The sequence below is a fragment of the Scylla paramamosain genome, chromosome 27, assembly GCF_035594125.1.
Source record: "Scylla paramamosain isolate STU-SP2022 chromosome 27, ASM3559412v1, whole genome shotgun sequence".
Lineage (NCBI taxonomy): Eukaryota > Metazoa > Arthropoda > Malacostraca > Decapoda > Portunidae > Scylla > Scylla paramamosain.
This window is the reverse complement of record NC_087177.1, coordinates 9,555,001-9,578,231: the sequence shown is the minus strand read 5'-3', so window position 1 is coordinate 9,578,231 and position 23,231 is coordinate 9,555,001. Positions and strand designations below refer to the sequence as shown.

Below are 23,231 nucleotides of genomic sequence, written 5' to 3'. Positions count from 1 at the left end.
TTATGGCGCGAGTGTACTTGTATTTCACGTCACACAAACACACACACACACACACACACACACACACACACACACACACACACACACACGTCATTTAAACTCGATGATACATTGAAACTGACAGATAATATTTTGAATACCTGAATTCCCGTGAAAATTAGAAGAAAGCGAGAAAGAGAAATAAAGAAAATAAGTATATGAGTTGGTTTACCCTTTGCAGTCGCGTGTTGTGGTAATGGGAGTGGTGATGGTGGCGGTAGAGGGGATGGGAGGAGACGGTAGTGGTGGTGGTGGTTTTATAGGGCAGATGCACGAAGTGGGTTAGGGAGCGGCAGGCAAGACGCGGCAGGAGCAGGTGTGGTGTGCTGGTGGACAGGAGAGGGTGTTAATTGGCAGGTGGAATTCGTTGTGAAGGTACGTGCAGGTGGGATGTCAATACAGGTGGAGTTCTTTAGGACAGGTGGGGTGAAGGGCAGGAATTATGAACTGGTGTGGAAGAGGTAATGTGTGTTTGGGGGATAGCTCGTGTGCTGGGAAAGAGCAGGCAGTGTGTTGGGGAGAAGTCGAGTGTCTGTTTGTGGGAAGGAAAGGTACAGTGTGTTTGGGACAGCTTGTTTTTGGGGAAGGGCAGGCAATGTGTTTGGGGAGAAAAAGGGTACATTTTTGAGGTAACGGTAAGGTGTGGTTTGGAAAAGTACAAATAGTGTTAAAAAGAACATTTTCAGGTGTCGAGGATGTGATAAGGTTTGCAAGGTGTGATATCCTGGATAGATACGTATGGGGTGTGCTAGGGTGTGTCACGGTATTAGTAAGGTGAATTACGGTGCAGGTGGGGCGTGGTGGAGAGGATAGATGAAGGTACAAGTAATAGATACAATGAACACAACAGCTCAACTCACCTGAAGCAACAAGTCCTAGGTAAGTGGTGTACTACTAGTGGTGCTGAAAAGTGCTCATAAATAATATTCTTTGTACGTGTCTTCAAGTAAATTCGTGTGTGTGTGTGTGTGTGTGTGTGTGTGTGTGTGTGTGTTCCTGTCATGGAGCGTGTGCGCATTACCTCTTGTGTGTATATTTCAACAACTTGCATGCTACAGTCACGTGTGTGTGTGTGTGTGTGTGTGTGTGTGTGTGTGTGTGTGTGTGTGTGTGTGTGTGTGTGTGTCTGGGTCAATGAAACGTGGCCAGGTAGAGGGCGCCTCGATCCCTTTTAAGGTCAATTACCCCGAGTTCTTTTTTTTTCTTTTCTCAAGCTCCTTTTCTTCCTCCCCCCTCTCCTTGCCTTCCTCCTTACTTTTCTTAATCTCCTCCTTTCTCTCCCTCTCTCACTCGCCCCCTTGACTCTTTCCTTCCCTCCATTCCCCCTCTTATCCTCCCTCCTTTCCTTCCTCAGAACCTTACAATCTCACACATTTATTTTCCTCCTCTCTTTCTTTCACTCTTATCATTTTTATGTCAGTGTTTCATAACAATCATATCACACTAACTCATGCCTTCTCCTCTAATCTTTTGTCCCTTACAATTCACCCCTCCTTTCTTTCATTAACCTATATTTCTCTATTTTTCCCATTGCTTTTTTTCTCTGTCTCGCAACAAACACCACTACATTACTTCCACGACACGCCACATCTTACTCTTACGTCTCACAATGGGAAGAAAGAAAGGGGTGGGGAGGAAAGGAGAGCGGAGCATGGCAGGAGAGTATGGGGACCGACTGGGGAGACACAGAGTGGGGGGGGTTTGGGGTGGGGATATGATTGCAAGGGGTTGCAGGTTAGGGGGAGGATATTGGGTGCCAGAAATTGGTTGGGGGATACCTGTGGGTGAGGGAGGAGGAGGAGGAGGAGGATGGGTATTAGTGGAAGGTAAGGTAAGGGAACGTCATGAGCAGGTGTTGTGGGTAGACGAAGAGAAGGGAGAAGGGGAGGAATCTTGAAAAGGAAGGCGAGGTTGTGTGAAGAGACTGGGGGATGAGTAAGGTGAAGGGAAGTAGATAAGTATTAATATAAGGCAAGATAAGGAAGGAAATGCCATGGGTATCTGTTATAGGGGAAGAAATGCAGAGGAGAAAGGGAAACTCCTTGAAATGGATTGTAAGGTTTGTGTGAGGAAAAGTTTGAATGACAGGGAGGAGTAAATGTGTAGGTAAAAGGAAGGAAGGTAAACGCCAGAATTAGATGTTGAAGGGTGAGGAAACGAGGGAAGGGGAGACGTGTTGAAAGGGAAGGTTATTGGAGGAGACCAGGGTGGCATGGAGGGATGAGTAGGTAGGCAAAGGGAGGGAAGGTGACCGCCAAGACCAGATCAGTTGCCAAAATGATCAGATAAATCAAGAAAACAATCTGGTGAAGTAAAAAATGAAGTCTTTTTTTTTTCATAATACCTGCCGTTTCCTTGATATTTATGAACGTCTATCTTGTAGTTGCGTGTCCTATATTTTTTCAGGTAACAGCTGTCTATAAATTTCAATCCTCTCGCTGTCTCTCTCATGTTTCCCACCGACCCTGTTATATACATGTGCATTTATACAGCTATTTGTATGTTTTGCTCTGTTTTTTATTTATTTATTTATTTATTTATTTATTTTTCACGTGGAGTGTTTAGCGTTGTATGTACTGATCTGCTTTGGTAAGGATAACGTAGAGAGAGAGAGAGAGAGAGAGAGAGAGAGAGAGAGAGAGAGAGAGAGAGAGAGAGAGAGAGAGAGAGAGAGAGAGAGAGAGAGAGAGAGAGAGAGAGAGAGAGAGAGAGAGAGTAAACAGCGAAAGCCAAACGGAATAACCAATTAGAAAAAAAATAAATAAACCAAAGAGAAAAACACACGAGTTAGATAAAGAAAGAAAGCAGGTCTTTGCTACTTTTTTCTCTTTTTTCTTTTTTGTACTTTATTTTTTACTTTTTGTCAAGTGCGAGGTTGCAAAGCGTATCAAGTTTTCTCCTGTTTTTCTTACCCATTTTTATTTTTTCTGCTTCTATTTTACTCTTTACCGACAGCTGGGTGTGTCTAGAGGAGAGAAAGGATGGAGAGAGAAAAGAACGAAGGGTAAGAGGAGTGGAGAGAAGAAAGGAACGGAGGGTGAGACGCAAGAGGGGAAGAAAGAGGGGAAGAGGTAAGAAGAGAGGAAGATGAAAGATAAGTAGGTAGGTCAGGAAGGGGAGGTATGAGGAAGGAAGAATGTGGGAGGGTGCAAGTTATGAGAGTTGAGTCATGAGGGAATTGTATCGAGTCATGAACCCTGGGATAAGCTTATGAGGTGGTGGTGGTGGTGGTGTAGTATTGATGGACTCCTGTAGTGGTATCTGCTTGCTTTTAACTCCTCTCTTGCCTTCCACTTCTTCGTCTTCCTTCACAAATCCTCCCATAACAATTTTCTCCTGCCGTGGCTTCTCCATCAAAACATTCCTTCTTCAGTTCTTCCACTCCTTTATCCGTTCTCCCCCCAGTCACATTCTTCCCAGCCCTCCTTGTTTCCTTTATCCAGCGGTTTACATGCTTCCCTTATCGTCTCTGCTTTGGTTCCCTCCTCCTTTCATCATTGGCTGTACAAGGCGTCTTTCATCCAATCAGGAACTTGTTTGAAAAGTTTCTCTCGCCTTTAATTCCGTGGCCACAATCCGGTGAGCTTAACTTTTTGCCTTTTTTTTTTTCTTTTACTTTACTATTTTTTTCCTTCCCTTTACCTCCTCGTGTAAGTTTTCCTCCTTTTTATCCTTTCTTTTTTCCCTCCCGAGTTCTTTGTTTTAATGATTCATCGTCTTTATTCAGCCTCGTTTCCCTTGTTGGTGTTTTCTTTCTCTCTCTCTCTCTCTCTCTCTCTCTCTCTCTCTCTCTCTCTCTCTCTCTCTCTCTCTCTCTCTCTCTCTCTCTCTCTCTCTCTCTCTCTCATAAGCGTTTTGTATAATCTCCCATTCCCTTCCCCCATTTCTGGTCCTTCCTTGTGAACAGTCATAAAAATAGCCTGTGTTTTCCTCTCCCTTTCCTCCTCCTTTTTATTTCACTAACTCACTTCTTTAGTCATCTTTTAGGCGTCCCTTTCTGAACCTCGCCTTCCCTAGTCATTTGTAATTATCAATGTTTTATATGTTCTTTCTTTTTTTTCTTTGTGTGTGTGTGTGTGTGTGTGCATTTGTGTTTTTTTTCGTTTTTGTTTTTGTTTTATTTGTTAGCAGTTCTCAGCCTCTCCAAATTTCTCGTGTTCCATTATAACTCTCGTGTCATCCTTAGGAATAAACTTGGCTCGTTCTTTTTGCCTCTTCACACGTCCTTTGCCTTCTCAGAGTCTACGTCAAGGCTCTCAATCTCCCACCCGCCCACGGACACTCGGGACTTGCATTCGCCTCAGTGACGTCGCCTCTTGGTTCGCCTCTCGGGTCCCCTTCTCGTCTTCTCAGGTCGCTCGTTCTGCTCCGCTCCTTCCTCATGTCTCTTTGTGGAGTTTCTGCAAGTTTTTTTACTCGCTCCTCTCATAACTGCGTGTGAACTTATTAATTACAGCCACGGTGCCTGACTTTTTCGTGTTTTACTTTTGTAAGAGTGGCAGCTTTACTGGTCTCTGTCTTTGTTACTTTTCGTTTTTGTTTGCTCTTCTCGTGGTCTTGTCTCCTTCCTGCATTTGAGGAAGAAATGTGATGGTGACACTTGTAGTTATAATTGTGATGATTGTGGGGTGGGTAGCTCTGTCGTCTTATATATTGTCATTCTTCTTATTATTACCATTATTCATATAGTGGTGGCGTTAATTTTCTAGCCTTTCTCTTCGTTATCATCCTCCTATTTTTATTTTATATATTCCTTTCCTCCCTCTATCTTTTCGCTCCCAAGTTCTTTTTTATCCTGTCTCTCTTTTTCTTCCTTATCTCGTCATTCTCTCTCTCTCTCTCTCTCTCTCTCTCTCTCTCTCTCTCTCTCTCTCTCTCTCTCTCTCTCTCTCTCTCTCTCTCTCTCTCTCTCTCTCTCTCTCTCCTGGTTTGTTTTTCTTTTCCTTCCTCCTCGCTTAATTCCCTTTCCTTCCGCGGTCGTGCTGGAAGAAATATTTAAGGGAGAGGAGGGGAATGGTAAATAATCCGGTCAGACCTACCTGTCCTGCCTCATTCCCTCCCTAAACCCCCCCACAACTCCCCACTGACCACTACACTGCCTCAACTCCCCACCACAACCTGTCCCTTTGCCCCACGCCATCCCCACGTTACTCCAACTTCTTCCAAACCCAGCCAGTTCCCCTACATGTCTTCACCATTTTTTTCAGTCCCCATTTCTTTAAAACTCTCCTATTTATGCCTCATCCACCCTTGCATTTAATTTTCTCACTCCTGCTATCTGTATGTGCCACTTCCTATCCTGCCCCAGCTTCTCCTAAACCATACCTACAAACACATTTACATATGTGCTATCTATAACCAGTCGCCCAACATGTCCCCATTTTTCTCAGTCCCTCCTCGATTCTTAAAGTCTCTTATTTTTGCCTCATCCACCCTTGTCATTTCATTTCCTTATACCAGTTATGCATCTATGTCTCTTTTGTTTTACCCTGCCATAATTCGCCATAACCTACCATGTTTCGCCGCCTCTTACCCACACCAGGTATACCTCTATGTCTCTTCCAACGCTGCCATAACTCACCATACCCTGGCCTACCACATCTTCATCAGTTATACTTATACACATCACATTCCGCCTCGCCCATTCTTACTTTTCCTGAGAGAGACGCAACGCTGGGACTCTAAATGTTATTTTCCCTTGGCGCTGTCCAGACCAGCCAGGGAGACATCAGGAATGACTAGTATTTGTTACAGTCCGGAGATTGGGGATGAGAGAGAGAGAGAGAGAGAGAGAGAGAGAGAGAGAGAGAGAGAGAGAGAGAGAGAGAGAGAGAGAGAGAGAGAGAGAGAGAGAGAGAGAGAGAGAGAGAGAGAGAGAGAGAGAGAGAGAGAGAGAGAGAGAGAGAGAGAGAGAGAGAGAGAGAGAGAGAATCATGTCAGTCTAACACAACCTGCCTGTTTATCTATCAGTATTTTGTGCATCTATGTATATCTATTTGTTAATGTATATATATTTATTCCTTAAAAGTGATCCATGCGTACTACTACTACTACTACTACTACTACTACTACTACTACTACTACTACTACTACTACTACTACTACTACTACTACTACTACTACTACTACTACTACTACTACTACTACTACTACTACTACTACTACTACTACTACTACTACTACTACTACTACCACCACCACCTGATTTTCATTTTCTTCTCTTGGCATCTCCCGTTACTGGTGAGCATAGCGAGCGGATCAACACTCTCCAGCGCTCTCTGGCGGGCTTCTGGTGTGCATCCTACTCAGTCATACCTATTACAAGCACGTTTTCTTTCACTGCATTCATAAATCTTCTCTTATACCTCCCTCCCTTTCTTCTCCGGGTAGATCTATCTCCAGCACTTTCCTCACCATATATACTTCCCTTCTTCTTCTCCTTCTTGTTCTTGTTTTTCTTGTTCTTGTTGTTCTTGTTCTTGTTCTTGTTATTATTACTATTATTTTTTCTTCTCCCGCTCATCGGATAATAAGAACGCCCCAATGTTGAAACTTCCAAAATCCGATGAGGTCAATGAGGTTCCTTGTTTCCTGAGTAGAAAGTAAAACATTCGGTGGTTACTCTGTGTTATGCTACCCACGCATTTAATAGTGAGACCTGAAATGCGGTCCCGGGAAACAAGGAATCGCTCTGAACATGTCTGGTATTCCGTAATGCCCGATGAAGGGTACTGTATTTCGTTCTGATAGCAGGAGTGTTTGTTGTCCTTCGGGAGTAAAATTAAATAAAAAAACATATAAGTAAATAGAAAAAAAAATACTGAAAAAGAATACTATTATAAACCTCGGCAACTTTACTCCTATACTGTATTCTTCAGTGTTTTTTCACTATTATTTATTCTCCGTCTGTGTATGCCTATCTTTTTTTATTATTATTTTTTTTAATTAAATTGAAATACCGAACACGTCAAGATGATTACTTATATTTTACGGAGAGGATGGATTGTAATTGACTGTACATTACGAAACAGTTGTAATAATGATAGTAGTAATAGTAGTAGTAGCAGTAGTAGTAGTAGTAGTAGTAGTAGTAGTAGTAGTAGTTTGTTGACCATAGCTTTACAATATAAAGTCAAGACCAAAATTTCATAATAATCTTACATAAACAAAATACAGAGACACCACGCACCATTACGTAACTTGCTCGTCGAGGTCTTTGCCGCAGGACGCTTCCTCTCCCCCCTCTCCCTCCGCCACTGCCTCACAATCACAGGCTTGTATCGGGTCTCCAGGGAAGGAAAAGGTGATTAGTGTGTGCTCCGGTTCCGCGTCTTTTCAGCGGTTAACGCTCTCGGGAAATTAATTATAGGAAACACAACTCATCAAGATTTGACAATTGGCAGTGACTCAATGCCCTGGGGAAATAATATGGCCAGTATTCTTCAGTTTTTTTTCTTTCACTTTTTTTTTTCCTTTACTGAATTATTTTACGAATTTACGCATTTAATTATTTTTCTTAGTATTTTCTCTGTGCTATTTCATTTTTTTTTTAGTTATCTTATTTCACCTTTTTTTTTTTTTGTTCATATGTTTTCAGGACAGGTGCTTTTATCTGAATTAGTTTACGGTATTCCACATTTCATTATTTTTTTTCTATAACTAATTTCTTCAGTGACATTTTACTTTAGCCAGCTTTATTTTCTATTTCTGTATCAATTCACGTGCGTATTCTTTCATTTTATCTCTACATTTTTCTAGCTGGGTGTTTTATTTTCTGAATTATTCAACGATTTTTACACGATTTTATTTAAGCCCTCTTTTCTCTATCAAATTACCTTATTTTACGTGCATTGACTTCCTTTCTCTCCAACAGTTTTCTACATCACCGCAATTTACAAGCTTTGACGAATACGTATTACAGAATATGCCAGAGACTTGTAGATCACCTTGATGTGTCTTATGATCCTCCACGACCTTTATTTTTCTACCGGACAGCATCGTGAGCAGTGTAAGATGCGCATTTGAGTATTGAAGTGCCGCAAGTCAAGTCTGATCTCGTTGCTCACCTCCCTCGTCGCGGTGAAGTCACGGGCGTACACAGGGTGAGTTTTGGGGTCAGCGCACCTGCCATAGTGTCGCCAGCAGCCCTCATGACACTCCTCACTGGTGTTTGTGATTCGCTTGATGGAGAGAGAGAGAGAGAGAGAGAGAGAGAGAGAGAGAGAGAGAGAGAGAGAGAGAGAGAGAGAGAGAGAGAGAGAGAGAGAGAGAGAGAGAGAGAGACCCCTTACTGACAAAACCTAGTTCACTTTTGCAGCATAACTCAGGTCATTCCGTAACGATTGACAGATGTGTCTGTGTGTTTGTGAGACCTCGTTCCATATAACAAGCACTTAAGAGAAGCACTGCAGCATTATTCTTAGCACTTACCCTAGTTAACATAAGGAATGAATACACGCTAGGTAATACTTTTTTCTAACGAGCCTCTTTCTCCTCCTCCTTCTCCTCCTCCTCCTCCTCCTCCTCCTCCTTCCTTCCTTCAGTTCCCGACAAACTGCTGACGAAAAATTATTACTGTTTACGATGTGTACACGTTCATAATGCCCTCGATCTATAGACGGGAGGGCTCTTGACACGGCAGCGGTATTCGTTACTCAGAAGCCGGGAAAGTACATATTGCCCCAGGGAGCTCCACTTCAGCGAAACCTTCTGCAGCAGCTCCTCCTCCTTTCAGTGAAGTAAAAAAGATGAAACAATAGAACGTAGCTGGAGGTGGAGAGGTTAAGTGACTATTAGGGGAAACTAGAAGAGTCGGCAAAAAGTAATAATAATAATAATAATAATAATAATAATAATAATAATAATAAAATATAACCATGACTAAAACTTTTTGTTATGATTTAGAAAGGATATGATTCTGTTTACAGGGAGGAGAGACACCGGTCATGTCTTTTTTTTTTTTTTTTCTAGTATCAAACATTTATGCATTTTATAACAAACCCATACCCTGCATATGTGATGTACCACGCTTCTATCTCTTACCCCATGACACTTGTTGCGTCACTTGAGTAATTAGACAATATTCCTGAGTGACAATAAAACTACATGTACCAAAAGACTCAAACAACTCGATCACTCCTGTTGTCAGTGATCAGTTTCATAGTTATGCCTTAAAACTTTTCCCACAAGTTATCAAGATCGATGGGGATTGAGGAAGAGCCATAAGAGTAAAAGGGTGGCGTCTTTTAAAATTGTCCCCTAAACTTTCTCTACATTTTATCGAGATTGAGGACAAGCTAGAACACTAAAATGATGACATCTTTCAAAATTACACACTAAAACTTCCGCTACATTTTATCAAGTTTAAGGAGAAGCCAGAGCAATAAAAGGATTGAAAATCACGTATCGGAGTCATAAGCGTCATTTAATTCTTCCAGATAAGCAATCAGACCCCATAAAGTACCAAGTGAGAGAAAAATTATGACTTTTAGCTCTCAACATCTACCGATCTCATTCTGCAGCTGAAGGAACACACTAGCCTTTATAACTTCCGTGAGAGAGAGAGAGAGAGAGAGAGAGAGAGAGAGAGAGAGAGAGAGAGAGAGAGAGAGAGAGAGAGAGAGAGAGAGAGAGAGAGAGAGAGAGAGAGAGAGAGAGAGAGAGAGAATCTAAAGTGTTTGTGTGTTTCTTTTTCAATCTCTTTGTTATTTCTTTACATATTTCACTCGTTTATTTATTTATCTATTTTGTATTTATCTAATTTTATATATCCATTTATCTATATATTTTTTCATTTATTTATTTATTTATTCATTTATTTACTTATTTGTTTATATATGTGTGTATTTCTATATTTGTTCATTTTGTTTTTGCTCTAAATTTAGCCCTTCAGTAATTGCTGCCTGCCTGCCTGCCAATCTGGAGGGCGAATCAGTCTGAGCCTCCACTCTCTCACTTACTGCTAATCGGCGGGCCAGCTGCGTGCGTACCTGGCAGGAGGAAACCACGCCTCTTAATGAAATTCTCCGTGGTTAAATGAAGGAAAAATAAAAATCAGTCCCCAGCTGACTCTGCCTTTAAAGAGTCCAATTACCGCCGCCTCACCTGCCGCGCCACCTGACGGGAATGTGTGCAAATTATACTTAAGGGAATAAAGAAGAAAGATGAGTTTGTTTTATATTATGAAATATCTATGAATGACTGAGTGAGTGAGTATGAGTGAGTTATTGAGTGGGAGAGTAAATTTTGGTTAGAGGAAATGGTTGAGATGAATGAGTGACTAAATGGGCAAATGAGGGAAGGAATGAGATGTGATGATGATGATGGTGGTGGTGGTGGTGGTGGTGGTGGTGATGGTGATGGTGGTAGTGGTAGTGATAATAATGATAATAACGAATGTACATGATTAATTTAATACAGAAAATTATAAGGATATAAGCAGAGGATAAGAGAAATGTGAGTATATGATCGAACATACAGAGATGAAGAGTAAGAAAAGAAAGACAGAAAGAACGAAACATGGAATGGAATGAGGAAAAACAATGTAGTGAGTAATCGAGGAAGAGAGGAAAGAGAGAATGAGGATAAGAACTGAGGGAAGGGAAAGAGAGGAGAGAGTAAAGAGAAAGAGGAGGAAGAGTAAAATGACTATTAATGCCCCTTGTGGTGTGTGTGAGGACATGAAGCAAAGAGGAGCAAGAGGATCAGAGAGGAATAGAGATTAGAATGTTTATTTTATTGCCCAAAAAGAAAAAAAAAAAATTGTCTGCTTCATTAAACATTTATATAATCTTAAGGAACGAAATTAATTTGTCTGTCTGCCTGTCTGCATTCTTATCTGTATTTCTGCCTGACTGTCTTCCTGTCTGTCTCTCTCTTCCCATTTGTGTTTCCTTTATATACAGTGTTGGGACATCTCCAGAACTAGATTGGCCTGTATTTTTGGCATGTTTATTTATTTATTTATTTATTTTCTACTAGAGTGACATTCAGCAGTCTTTTTTTCCTCTTTTGTCCCCCCTTCCAGCCTCTTTCACGAGCTAAAAATTGGGAAATATTATACATTACACAAGTAAAAAAATATATCCATTAGGGAAGTGAAAGTGTCCATATATATTTTTCTCTTTACTACCCTCCTTATCAACCCTATGTAAAGATCATTCACTCAGTAACAGAGCTGCCTTGTGACCAGATGCCAAGAAACTGTCTGCCTGCCTCCTCTTGATAAATTTTGAGACACTAGTTCATAATATCCTAAGACGCTGATGCTTCTTTTATGTCCTTGGTGAGAATAATTACTTGTGTTGATAAGTGAGTAATTTATCAGTTAGTAATAATAAAATGGAAGGATAATATTGAAGTAACATTAGAGGTTGTCTTTGAAGGATGTGTAGGTAATGTTAGGCCTAGATTAATTACATTTTTTTTTTATTTCACTGTTGATCTCTTCACTGTACATATCACGATTTTAACAAGTATCTTATTATTACCTATAAAATAATATTGTCTGGAATTTAGTAGGATTAATTTATTCCAATAATGCCCAAAGTGAGTATGAGAAAGTAAAATAATAGTTGAGATATATGAGTGAGTGAATAAGTGAATAAGCGAGGGAAGGAGTGAGTGACTGAATGTGCGACTATGAACATGTAAATGGTTGAGATGAATGAGTGAATGAAGGTGTGAATGGACGAAGGAGGGAAGAAGTGAAGAGTGAGGAGCGAGAAAACAATATATCAGTTGGAAATATTTAAGCTCAGTGCAAGAGACACACATAATTCATAGGACGTGTAAGCTTGATAATGTCCGTAGGGAGAATAATAACTTGAAGGTGTTGATAAGAGGGCGGCAAACACGCCGTCTACAGCCAAGAGACTTCTCGTAATTCTTGATATTCTTTTTTTGGACTATTCTCTTTTGGAACTTGTATCTTCAGTTTTTTTTTTCCCCGTTTTCTTTTCCCCCCCTTTTTTCACCCTTTTTGTTGTCCTTGTCCCCTCTTACATTGATAAAATACATAAATGAATATAATAATACAAAATCACAGTATCATTCTCGCAAACTGATATCCGCTCCCTCGTGGCAACTTATTAGCTGCCTTACCACATCATTCATGACACCTGGAAGTTTAATTTTGTCTTCGGGGAATAATTATGAGTGAATGAGTTGATAAATATGTGGGCTTGTAAATCAGGTTTATTGTAGTAGTTTTGTAGTCACTGTAATAGCTATATTACTGTTTTCTTATGCAGTTTTTCTGGTGTTCAGGTTATGTAGTGGCTTAGAACGTAATATGTGCGATAGTTCACGAAGTTCATTGCAGTGGTCGTGTAGTTAAAAAAAAAAGTTATATCACTCTTTTCTCCTCTGCATTTTCTCTCATTCATCATCCTCTGTTACTTGGATGTGTTGATTGGGAATAGGCTAGAAGGTGACATGTGTGCTACTTCACCGAGTGCGTTGTGGTATTCCCTTAGTCAGCGTTTTAAAAATAGCTATGTTACCCTTTCTCCTCTACAGTTTCTCTCGCTCACCTTCCTCACTCGTTTTCTTCGGGAGGAATAACTAACGAAATCCTGTTTACTAATTCAAGTGCACCTTTCAAACTGATTTAAAACGCTGCGGCTGCTGAATATTTCATCGAATCAGCGTCAAAAGTGACAAAAAGCTTCGTATTTTACTGTCACCTGAGTTATATTTCAAGCTTCTGCGTAGATTCAGTGTTTCAGACAGATCAATAATCGCTTACTTGCTTTCGTCCTCTAGTGTTAAAGTCACTGTTGGCAGAGTCAGAGAAGGAAGCAGAGTAGTATAACCTTTTCATCGTAGAGCGAGCTAAGTACGAAGAATTTTTCTGTACGTATAAGACTGAGAAAGACAGAATAAGGGCCAACATTCGCTAACATTCACCTTTATCTTAACCTAACTACTGAAAGAGTTACAGAAGGAAGTTGAGAACGAGTAGTACAATCTTTTCTCTTTAGAGGGAATTGAGTACGAAGAGTTTTCCTGTATCTAAAAGACTGGGAAAGATGTGAGAATCTGTCTCTCTCATAATTTACGTAAGAGTTTGGTGAGGAAGGGAGTAGACTAGTCTGTTGTGTTGGCCTTTTCACAGATTGGGCGATGAGAGGAATGGAGGGAGGATGGGGGCGACGGAAGGGGAAAGGGTAAATGTACATCTGCCTCTCCCCATAGATGAAGAAAGGATAAAATAGACTGAAAAAAAGGGTTAAGTTTTTCTCCTAGCAAAGAAAGGAGGTAAGAAGAGTAGCGAGTGAGGTAAAAGAAAGGGAAGTTTAAACGTCTTTTCCTTAATATATGAAAAAAGAGAGAATAAATAGAAGGAAGGAAGGAGGAAAGGAAGAAAAGAAGGAAGGGAGTCTAAATTCTCTCTCCCCATAGCTATGAAGGAAGAAGGTATCTAGGGAATAAAGAAAGGAAGGGAGTCTAAGTCTCCTTACAAGAAAGACGGAAAAAGCATCTAAAGAATGAAGAAGCCTTGTAATTCCTTCTCCCAACACGAGGTACCTGTAGCAAGGTCGTGGTCCAGATTCCTTAACTTTCGTGTTCTCGTATACTTTGCCTCTCTGCTGACCCCAAAGCAACCGCTAAACTCACAGTAGAGGAAGGAAGTGCAAGTGTAGCCTTCCTTTCACTGGGCCGATGTGTGATGTTTTATTCATGAGTTCCCTTACGTGACGCTTTACTTTGAGTATGATTATTTCTCTTCCGTGTGTGTGTGTGTGTGTGTGTGTGTGTGTGTGTGTGTGTGTGTGTGTGTGTGGAAGTGTGTGTGTGGAAGTGTGCGTGGCCTTGCTCACCACGAATCCAAGGTAAAATGTCATTGGTGACGCGAGGCAAGACAGCACAGGCAGAGGCAGTGCTGGCCGATGCCTTTCTCTGACCGCTCGTCTCCCCACGTCTCCTCTTCCTCATCCTCCTCGCCTTCCTCTCCCTTCACTGTAGCTCATGTCGCATCCCCGCAAACCCTCCCGTACTCCCCTCCCCTATCCCCTTCATCCTCACTCTCATTCCCTCAGTCCTTCTCAGACCACGCAGCCCCCGCAGTTAACAGTGTCCTCTCACACCTTGTCACCGCCCGCGCCAAACCATACCCAGACACCCCCGCCTCTTCCCCCTACGACAACGCCAAGCCGACGTCTTCACACAACCCTCTCGTCTCCTTCCCTCCACTCAGCCTTCTCCACAGGCTCCACTATCTCTCCGACAATCCAAATCTCTATTCCCACTCGATCCCAGGCTTCCTCCCCTGTGTCTCCCCACCGCCTTCCACAGCGGCCCTCCACTCCTCCTCCATATACACACTCCGTCCTCCCCCCACTGTCGGGCTCCACAATCCCTATGCCCAGCTCCCTCCCCTCCGTCTCCAACGCCCAGATGTCTTCCCAGTCCTCCCCAGTCCTGCCGCCGCTCCCCACCAGCACCACTTCTCCCCATACTCCTCTGCCGCCCCTGCAGTCGACCACCCCTTCACACACGTCCTCCCTGTAGCTCCCACCGTGCTTCACCCCTCTGCCTCTGCCTCCTCCCCGCCGCCCCATACACTCGTGAGTCCACCTCCGCCTCGGGACTTGGTGACTGTAAAGGACGCCTCTTTCCGCACCTGTGGGAATACCTGCTCTATCTTGTGAATGGGACACGTGTCGCCTCGATAAAGGAAAATGTTTAGAAAGATATATTTGTTTTGCACGTGTGGAGATGCTTGTTGTGTACTGTGAAGTGATCTAACACCATCTGCCCTGAAATATCTGAAATAATTGCTGATAACTCAGAAATTTATAGAATGACGTATTTGCTTTGCACGGGATATGTTTGTTGTGTAATGTGAGAGAATCTTAACACCATCTGCTCTGAGATACCTGGTTTATATTGTGAATGGAACAACACGCACCACCACCTCATTAAAGGAAATGCTTAGAAAGACGCATTGTTTTCCACTTGTGGAGATAATTGTTTTGTGCTGTAAAGGAACCAAACACCATAGTAACGATAAATGTTTAGAAGAACATATCATGTCGCACGTGCGGAAATAGATACCTACACATTAGTGAAGAAATATGTTTAGAAAAAATAAGTAAAACTACTAGCGAGATTCTTCTGGGTGATTTACTACCAGCGAACAACCAACCATCTCGCATCAGTGACCTTAGAAAAGTTAAAGAATGTACTGCACCTAGAAATCGATATGTGCTCTCTACTGATCTTCACCGAGTTCCGACGCTCTACTCGTAATGTCAATGTTGACTTGCAATGGTTTCGAGTGAAGTGAGTGCTTCGTGAGGACGGCGAGGTGGCTTCCGGTTACTTCCTCTCATATGAATGCGTGATAGCCTCGGAAAATCATTGGAGAGTCTCGGAATGTCACGTCGCGCCTCGTTACCTCCGCCTGTCCCGTCAGGATGCGAGGCGAGGCGCAGAAGGAAGAGTGATGCCACCGGAAAAACATTATTCTCTACACGGCGACGAGGAATGAAAATATGAAAACCAAATAGTGAGGTTAATGAAGCAAACCCAGTATCATAGAGGACAAAACAGAGAATAAAAGCACGGTGTAGAGCAAGACTGTGAGCTACGGACTCTGTGGTATATTAGAAACACCAAGAGGAATTCTAATGGCGAACCCGGATTTACATTACTGCCTCGTTTAGTGTCACCCTTTCCTCCTTCCCTCCTTCCCTCCCTCCCCGCCCCTGCACCATGACACAAGCACACGGCACTCTCAAAGGTCCCTGCGAAGCCTTGGCATTTCTCAGGTGAGCTTCGTCGCTCACCTCCGGCGTTTGAATCATTGATACAAATATTGACCCCCTTTGCGCCGACCCGTAGCTGGCAAGGCTTCCCGTCCCGCGAGGCTCCTCCGTTATGAAATAAAACATAAGCAGATATTGAGTCAACAGTAATACTCTCCCAGTGTGTATTTGCCTCGAGAATTATCCATCTCCTTCATGCCTTGCTTTAAGGGAGTGCGCAAGTTAATGGAGGAGTGATTTGGATGAGTTGATTGAAACAAAGCGATTGCTGATATGGTTAGATAGTTAAGTAGAATTACTGATAGACGGATGGATAGATAGATAGATACATACATAGATAAGTATAGAGATAAAATAGACAGACAGGTAGACAAATAGATGAATTATAAGATACTGCTAGATAAATCATCATAACCAAATACAAAAGTAGACATAGACATAGATAGACAGATAAAATAGATAAGTAGCTACAGTAGATAGATTAACAGTCGTAGTTGCAGAAGCCAAACAGATAAATAGACTGTAGACATGTAGACAGTTACACAAGTACGTAGACAATCACTCTGTAGATACATAAACACACACTTTTTTCCCACTATGACTCTTATCGTCTAACTAAACTTACAGAAAAGTGAAAAACAGACTTCTAAGCAGAACTCCAATGTTGAGAGCAGTGATAGAGAGGTGGAGCGTGGTGGGGAGGCGGGGCAGGGCGCGGAAGGAGGGGCAAGAGGAGGAGGAGGAGGAGATGGAGGAGGAAGAGGAAGAGGAGGAGGAGGAGGAGGTGGGGGAGGAGGAGGAGCAGCAGCAGCACCAGCAGGAGGTGGAGGAAGTGGCACTGGGAAGGGGAAGAGTAGCTTGGGAGGGACGCTTCGGAGTATCAAGGAAATATTAAAAGAACTTGCGAGGAAAATTGTTACTGCCGGGTAAGAGAGAGAGAGAGAGAGAGAGAGAGAGAGAGAAGAATGCAGTATGTAATTATGTGTGTTAATTTACTATGCAACCTTTGTCTTACTTCACTCGACACAAACACCTTAAGCAACAACAGAAACTACTGCTTCTATTACTACTACTACTTTATAATCAACACCACCGTATTGCCATCATAACCATCACCAATACTACCATCATCACCTACAACAACAACAACAACAAAAAAAAGAGGCAAAAACAACATCATAAGCAGTAGTAACAATATCAATAACGACCAATAACACACACACACACACACACACACACACACACACAATCGAAACATTGATCTTCGTCAGCGTCTCCTTCAGGAATAAGAGAGAACCTAACTCACCCCCTTCGTCTTTCCTTTCTTTACAGTGGCATTCCCTTGTTGGTGCGGCAGCGAAGTCGTGGCGGCGCGGCGGGGGGCTCCATGTCGGGGCCGGCGAGGGGACGGCGCAGCAGTGTGGCGGGGGGGCCCAGGAGGCAGCTCTCCCGCCGCACGTCACGCAGGGAGTCACGACGGGGGAACAAGAACAGGCGGCGGAGCTCTGTCCATCCCCCCGTCCACTTGCCTATCAAGGAAGGTGAGTGCTGCTGCTGCTGCTGCTGCTACTGCTAAATAATTCTGTTCGGAATTATGTATAAGAAATATAAGTTGAGCATGAATGAAGATTAGATACCAGGAAATGGAATGTGGAGAGAGAGAGAGAGAGAGAGAGAGAGAGAGAGAGAGAGAGAGAATGTGCTTGTGGGTGTGGAGGACGTATGAAGATAAAAACAATAAAGCATAAAAAAGAAGACCAGTAGGCTGAGGATATGCTGGAACATAATTATCACCATTTATTTTCATCACCAAAAAACACAAATTTTCCTCCACGTACGTCTCTCCTCGTGCCATAGACATATCCAGAAGAAGTAGGCTGGCTATATAGCAGTGATGTGAAATATAGAGTGCAAATGACAAGTGATGTCTGGATGTTAAATAAATGACTGGGAAGAGAACGGAATGAAGGCTGTGTGTTCATGGCCATTCCTTGAGAGACTAAGGCATTAGGGAAAAGAAAGACAGGAGAAACATTATGTGTGTGTAAGAGAGGCCGGTAATTCACGTGACTGCATCATAGTATACTGCCATACCATCCCATCCCATCTCGGTACCTCTCCGAAAGCTTTAGTACCTTACTCTTCCTCGTATTTTCCTCCCACAATCCCTGCTGATTCTTCTCTATGTAAGTAGCAATAATATTTTCCTTTTTCTCTGTGACTAGTTACATCATTTAATCATTCTACCTATCACTACTACTACTACTACTACTACTACTACAGCAACATAAACATCTATTTACAGATAAGCAGGACAGAACAACCCCCACAACACTACAACCATCCCACATCAAACCCCAAACTTCTCCCCTACTTCTGAACAGTTCCCCACACTCCTCACCATACTTCTCCATCACAACAACAGAAGCTAAGAGTAGGCAACAAGATGAAGAAGAAACCTCCGCCCTCACAGCCCCCAATTCTGACACCTGTCTTTCTTTATCCATCAGGGGAGGCGGGGGAGGAGGCCAAAGAGAAGCAGAAGGTGCCCCCCATGCGAAGACTCTCCCGGATGCTTTCCAATGCTGGTCCCGCCCTCGTCCGCCGCGTCTCCAAACTGCGCAGGAAAAGCTTAGCTCGTGAGTAACCTTTACCTTGTTTTTTACGTGCGTTTAATGGGCGATGGGCTTTGATGTTCGTCGGCGTCGTCGTCAGCTTTTTTTTTCTTTTTTTCTTTTTTTTTTTCTTTTTTTGCTGCTCTGGGAAGGGACTGAGGCTGACCGACCGAGCGTTATCCTTTGACTCCGTGAACTGAGGACCCCGAGGCCTCTCAGCTGATTTCCATTTATTTACCTCGTCGCTTTTGATGTGGCTGAATCATTGTGCTCGTATGCAGCTGATTCAGGTTCTTTAGTCAGCGTTATATTCATAAGTTGTAGAATGTATGTGAAATTGCCTCGTATATCAGTGATTTTCATTTGTTTCTTTTTTATGACAAAATTGGTGTACTAGTAGATCATGTATGCTGTCATTTATATGTGTAGGAATGTGTACGTGAAGATCCTCCGTTTTGCAGTCACTTGAAGTAGACCAGTTATTATTTATTTTTACATGGCTGAATGAATGTACTGGTAGAACAGTTAGATCTTACAGTAAGGCTGCATAAGTTACAATTATTGGAATGTATGTGAAGATCCTTTTTATATCAATCACTTATAATAAACTATGTATTGTTCACTTTCTTACATGGCTGAATGAACATACTGGTAGTGGAATCAGATCTTTTAAGCTCCGTAATATACAAGTATAGGAATGCACGTGAAGGCGCTTCGTTTATCAAGCTCTTAGTGCATTAAGAGGAACGGTAAGCGCATGCAAATTATACATACGTAACGGCCGCCAGACATCAAGCTTGGCATTTAGGAGGCAGGATGAAATCACAGGTGTTTCGGCAGCAGTACGTATGTTGTGGGAGATTAAGTTAGTGTATCATAGTATAGGGAAAATAGATGACAATAAATTCATGGATAGGGTTCCCACACACACACACACACACACACACACACACACACACACACACACACAGATCAATAGAGAGATAGCTATATTATTGACCACAAACATGCAAATTAAATACATTCATAAAATTACTGAGTGGTCCAAGCATGAATACATTAATAAATTAAACCACAGAAACTGCACCAGAACTGTGGAAAAATCGACGAAATTAAACCAGATAAATCATCGAAGATAGTCATGTAAAAAATATAGTCACACACACACACACACACACACACACACACACACACACACACACACACACACACACGAAAGAGTGGCTTGCATACAAGTTACTATATGACAAATTATTATTATTATTATTATTATTATTATCATTATTATTATTATTATTTTTATTTTTTATTTTTTTTTTACTGTTTATGCAGCACAGGTGACAATTTTTTGATGTTTTTGTTCTACTGGGGATGGTCGCACTAGTGGCCTTAGCACGGTGAGCTAGTGTTGGTTGGTACTCGTGTTGTAGTTACGCATTGCAAACCACGCCGCTGCTCACAGAAAACGTGTTCTCCAGTGCATGCAAGAAAACGAAGATAGAATTCTGTGTTTCCAAATTTAATGCATAACTAGTATATTCCACATAGCTCCATATTTTTTTGCCCCACTTGTCTAATGTATGCCGTGTATCTGTTTCAGTGGTTGAAGGAGGTAAGGTTTGACATCTTATAGCAAACAGTAAGGTAGAGTATTACCGTCTAGTGTGGCCATGGGAACAGTTAATACATAAACGCATCTCTCGCATGGATTTAATTACTATAAAACCGCACGGTAACGATGGATATGCATGAAAGAAAGAAACTATATTGTCATTTTCTAAGTTTCCAGAGCCACTTGGATTTTTTTAGATTCCTTATTTACTTTTTTTTTTTTTGTATCCAATCCACCAGATTCCATTGTTATGTGATGACACACCTATCCCTCCTTCATCTTGATTAGTGTCACTCGTAGTGCAACGTGTTCTAGTCCCCTCATCCCCTTCCTTGCTCCTCTCCAGTCATTGCAAGTTTGATTCGTGTGATTCATCTCCTCTCCTTTATTGGCATCATGTGTCTCCTGTTTGCTCTTCCCTTATCTGCGTGTATTCTAAATCTCCCTCATGCATTTGGACCTCTAAAGATTTGCAGCCCTTCGTATTCTTAATCTTTTAAATCAAAGATATAGATTTTATTATATTTAAGATGTTACTATAGGATTTCATAAAGTCAAGGGTGATTCGTTTTCGTTATAAAGTGTGTAGTTATATGTTATTCTATTATGACTGATTGATAAGTGACTGGTTGAGGTTTTCGAACCTCCGTAGGGTGCTGAATGGGTTGAGATTTCCAACATGGTAAGTCAAGGCAAATAATCGTAAGTATAAATGTTGAGAGTATCAAGACATGTCTGGGACTAAATTGGCCAAACTTTTTATTTCTATTTTTGTTTATTCATTGATTTGCTTCTCTTGTTATTTATGCTTGACTTTAGGAAAGACAACTTCAAGAATCTATTTCTTTTCTCTCCACTTTTTTTTTTTTTGGTCGTTGCTCAACTTTGTATTGATATTCATTTTCATTTATTCATTTACTATTAACCTTATGATTAATTTTTTAGAGTGACAAGGTGACCGAGCCTTTCTTTTCTCTCCTCTCTCTCCTGTGTGTATCTTTGGCACATTAACCTAACCAATTGATTTTACTCTTGGCGTAACAAAGTTAGCAAGGTTGTGAGGTAACGAATTTGTCCTGAGTTACCATAAATAAACATAACTCTCGAGTTTCACTGATAAAGAAGACAAGATGAAGTTTAGTAAAGATGGAAAGTGGATTAATTTCTTCTTATGCTTAAGGAATATTCGTGTCACTATCATCATCTCCATCTACCCCAAGCTTCCACTTACCTCAGTCCATCTATTCCTAGTCACCCCAGCAAAACTTATGGTTGCATTTAGTTCTCTAATTCTCTCTCTGTATGTCCTGCCTTCCGTGGCTATTCTTAGGTTATTTTGTGATTTTTTTATATTATCCTCCTCAAAGCTCCTCTTATTTCAGTCATTCTATTCCAGGTTACCTTGGCAAAATATCCAGTCTCATTTCGCCATCTGCTTCTCTTTCTGTTTTGCCTTATGTGGCCGTTTCATTACTCTTAATTGTTGATAGCGTAAAGTTTCCTAATTGATAGTGTGATTACTTGAGATAGTGCGTGGGAAAGTCAGTGGAGTGGTCTTAGTGATTTATATGTTATATACTGTGAATTAATACTTGTTAAGTAGATGGAACGAGATTAAAAATGAATTAGAGAAATAAAGGAAAAAAGAAGGTGAAAGGGAACGGGTAAAATGTTTGATTGGATGGGGAAAAAGTGAGCAAGAGGAATAAAGAAAAGGACCTGGATGTGAAGATGGAGAAAATTCTAGATGAAGAAAAAAAATAATGAGAGGGGTATGAGAGATGAGAGTAGAGGTGAGGCCGACGGGAGGGGGGGAGAAAACACTAGATGGGATGAAAAGAAAAGTGAATGGAATGGGATGAACAAAAAATAACAAAGAAGATAAGAAAAAGATAGTATAGATGAAAGGAGGCAAAGAAAATATAAGATGGAAAGAAAAAAAGAATAAATGTGAGGAAGATAACAAGAAGGACGAGAAAGAGAAAATATACATAAAGGATGGGTAAAGAAAACGCTAGATGGGATGGAAAAAGAATAAATGAGAGATGGGATAAAAAAAAAAAGAACAATAAGAATAGAAAACAAAAAAAAAATAAAAGTGAAGAAGAAAGAGGATGAGGAGAGGAAATGCTTTTAGTTCACCTACCAAATTCATATTTCACCCCCCTCCCACAGTCACCCAATAAACACCTCCACAAAAAATAAAAAAAATAAAAAAAATAAAAAAATAAAATAAATAAATAAATAAAAAACGAAGTGATAGGAGGCAGTACATACTTTTAGGCGGATGAACGCTGCAGAAACTCGTAAATCACCGTCACGCTCCCTTTACCTGTGGCGTGCACGAGCAGGTGAGGGACGGAAGATCATCTATTTTTGCCGTGAGGTTCGGATCGTTTTTTCAACACATATTTTTCCAGCCTCGTTTTTATTCCCTGCACTCATCAGCGGTGGGACCTTAGCGCCTCTCACCTCTCGTCACCACCACCATCACCACAGCCATCACTACCAGCAGCATCGCCACTGCCACCTGAGGGCGTGTGGCCATCACGTGGTCGTTACTTGAGCTGTAAATCACACGGGAAGACTCAGGTGCAGTGCGTCTTCGTGTTTGCCTCTCGTTACCTGTGTGTTTTGAGGAGACGTAACACCTGCGCGTGGATGGATGGCTGGATGGGTAGGAAGATGGATAGCTTGGGTGATGCTCAGTCCGACACGATTCACGAAGCAATACAAGCAATAGGAAAGATAGATAGAAAGATAGATAGATAATAAATTGCAAAGAAGATGAAAGGAAATCGATGAGTAATTAGAGGAAGATATGAGCAGATAAATCGTTAAATGTACAATGAATGAGGTGAAGGAGTGTTAATAGATGCTAAGGTGAATGATAGATAAGCAAGGGAGGGAAGATTTACGAGGGATAACTTTAATGATTGGCTATCAATTTGACTACAGAGAACAAGCAGTCTGCCATAGTGCTGTGCTGCTTGATAGATAGATGGATAGATCGATAGCTAGTTAGATGTGTGATTAGACAGATAGATAGATACATATGTAGTTAGATAGTTAAGTAATTAATTGTTTGTTCACTTATTTATTTAGGTAGACGAATAGATAAATATACATATGCAGTTTGTTAGTTATTTACTTTAGATTGCTAGTTAGTTAGTTAGTTAGTTAGTTAGTTAG

At 41.5% G+C, this 23,231-nt stretch overlaps 1 protein-coding gene across 8 annotated transcripts in view; it reads left to right on the top strand.

Moving 5' to 3' along the window:
* The window catches only part of LOC135114156 (transcription factor SPT20 homolog), a 177,024-nt gene that overhangs the window by 94,799 nt on the left and 58,994 nt on the right, over positions 1–23,231 (top strand). For 7 of the 8 annotated variants that reach the window (XM_064029912.1, XM_064029907.1, XM_064029910.1 and 4 more), the window contains exons 3-4: positions 17,145–17,353; positions 18,323–18,451. In XM_064029912.1, coding sequence (XP_063885982.1) covers positions 17,145–17,353; positions 18,323–18,451 — 338 coding nt within the window. Of the gene's footprint in view, positions 1–17,144; positions 17,354–18,322; positions 18,452–20,027; positions 20,340–23,231 lie in introns of those variants that run through there. The other variant, XM_064029913.1, reaches the window with a different exon arrangement.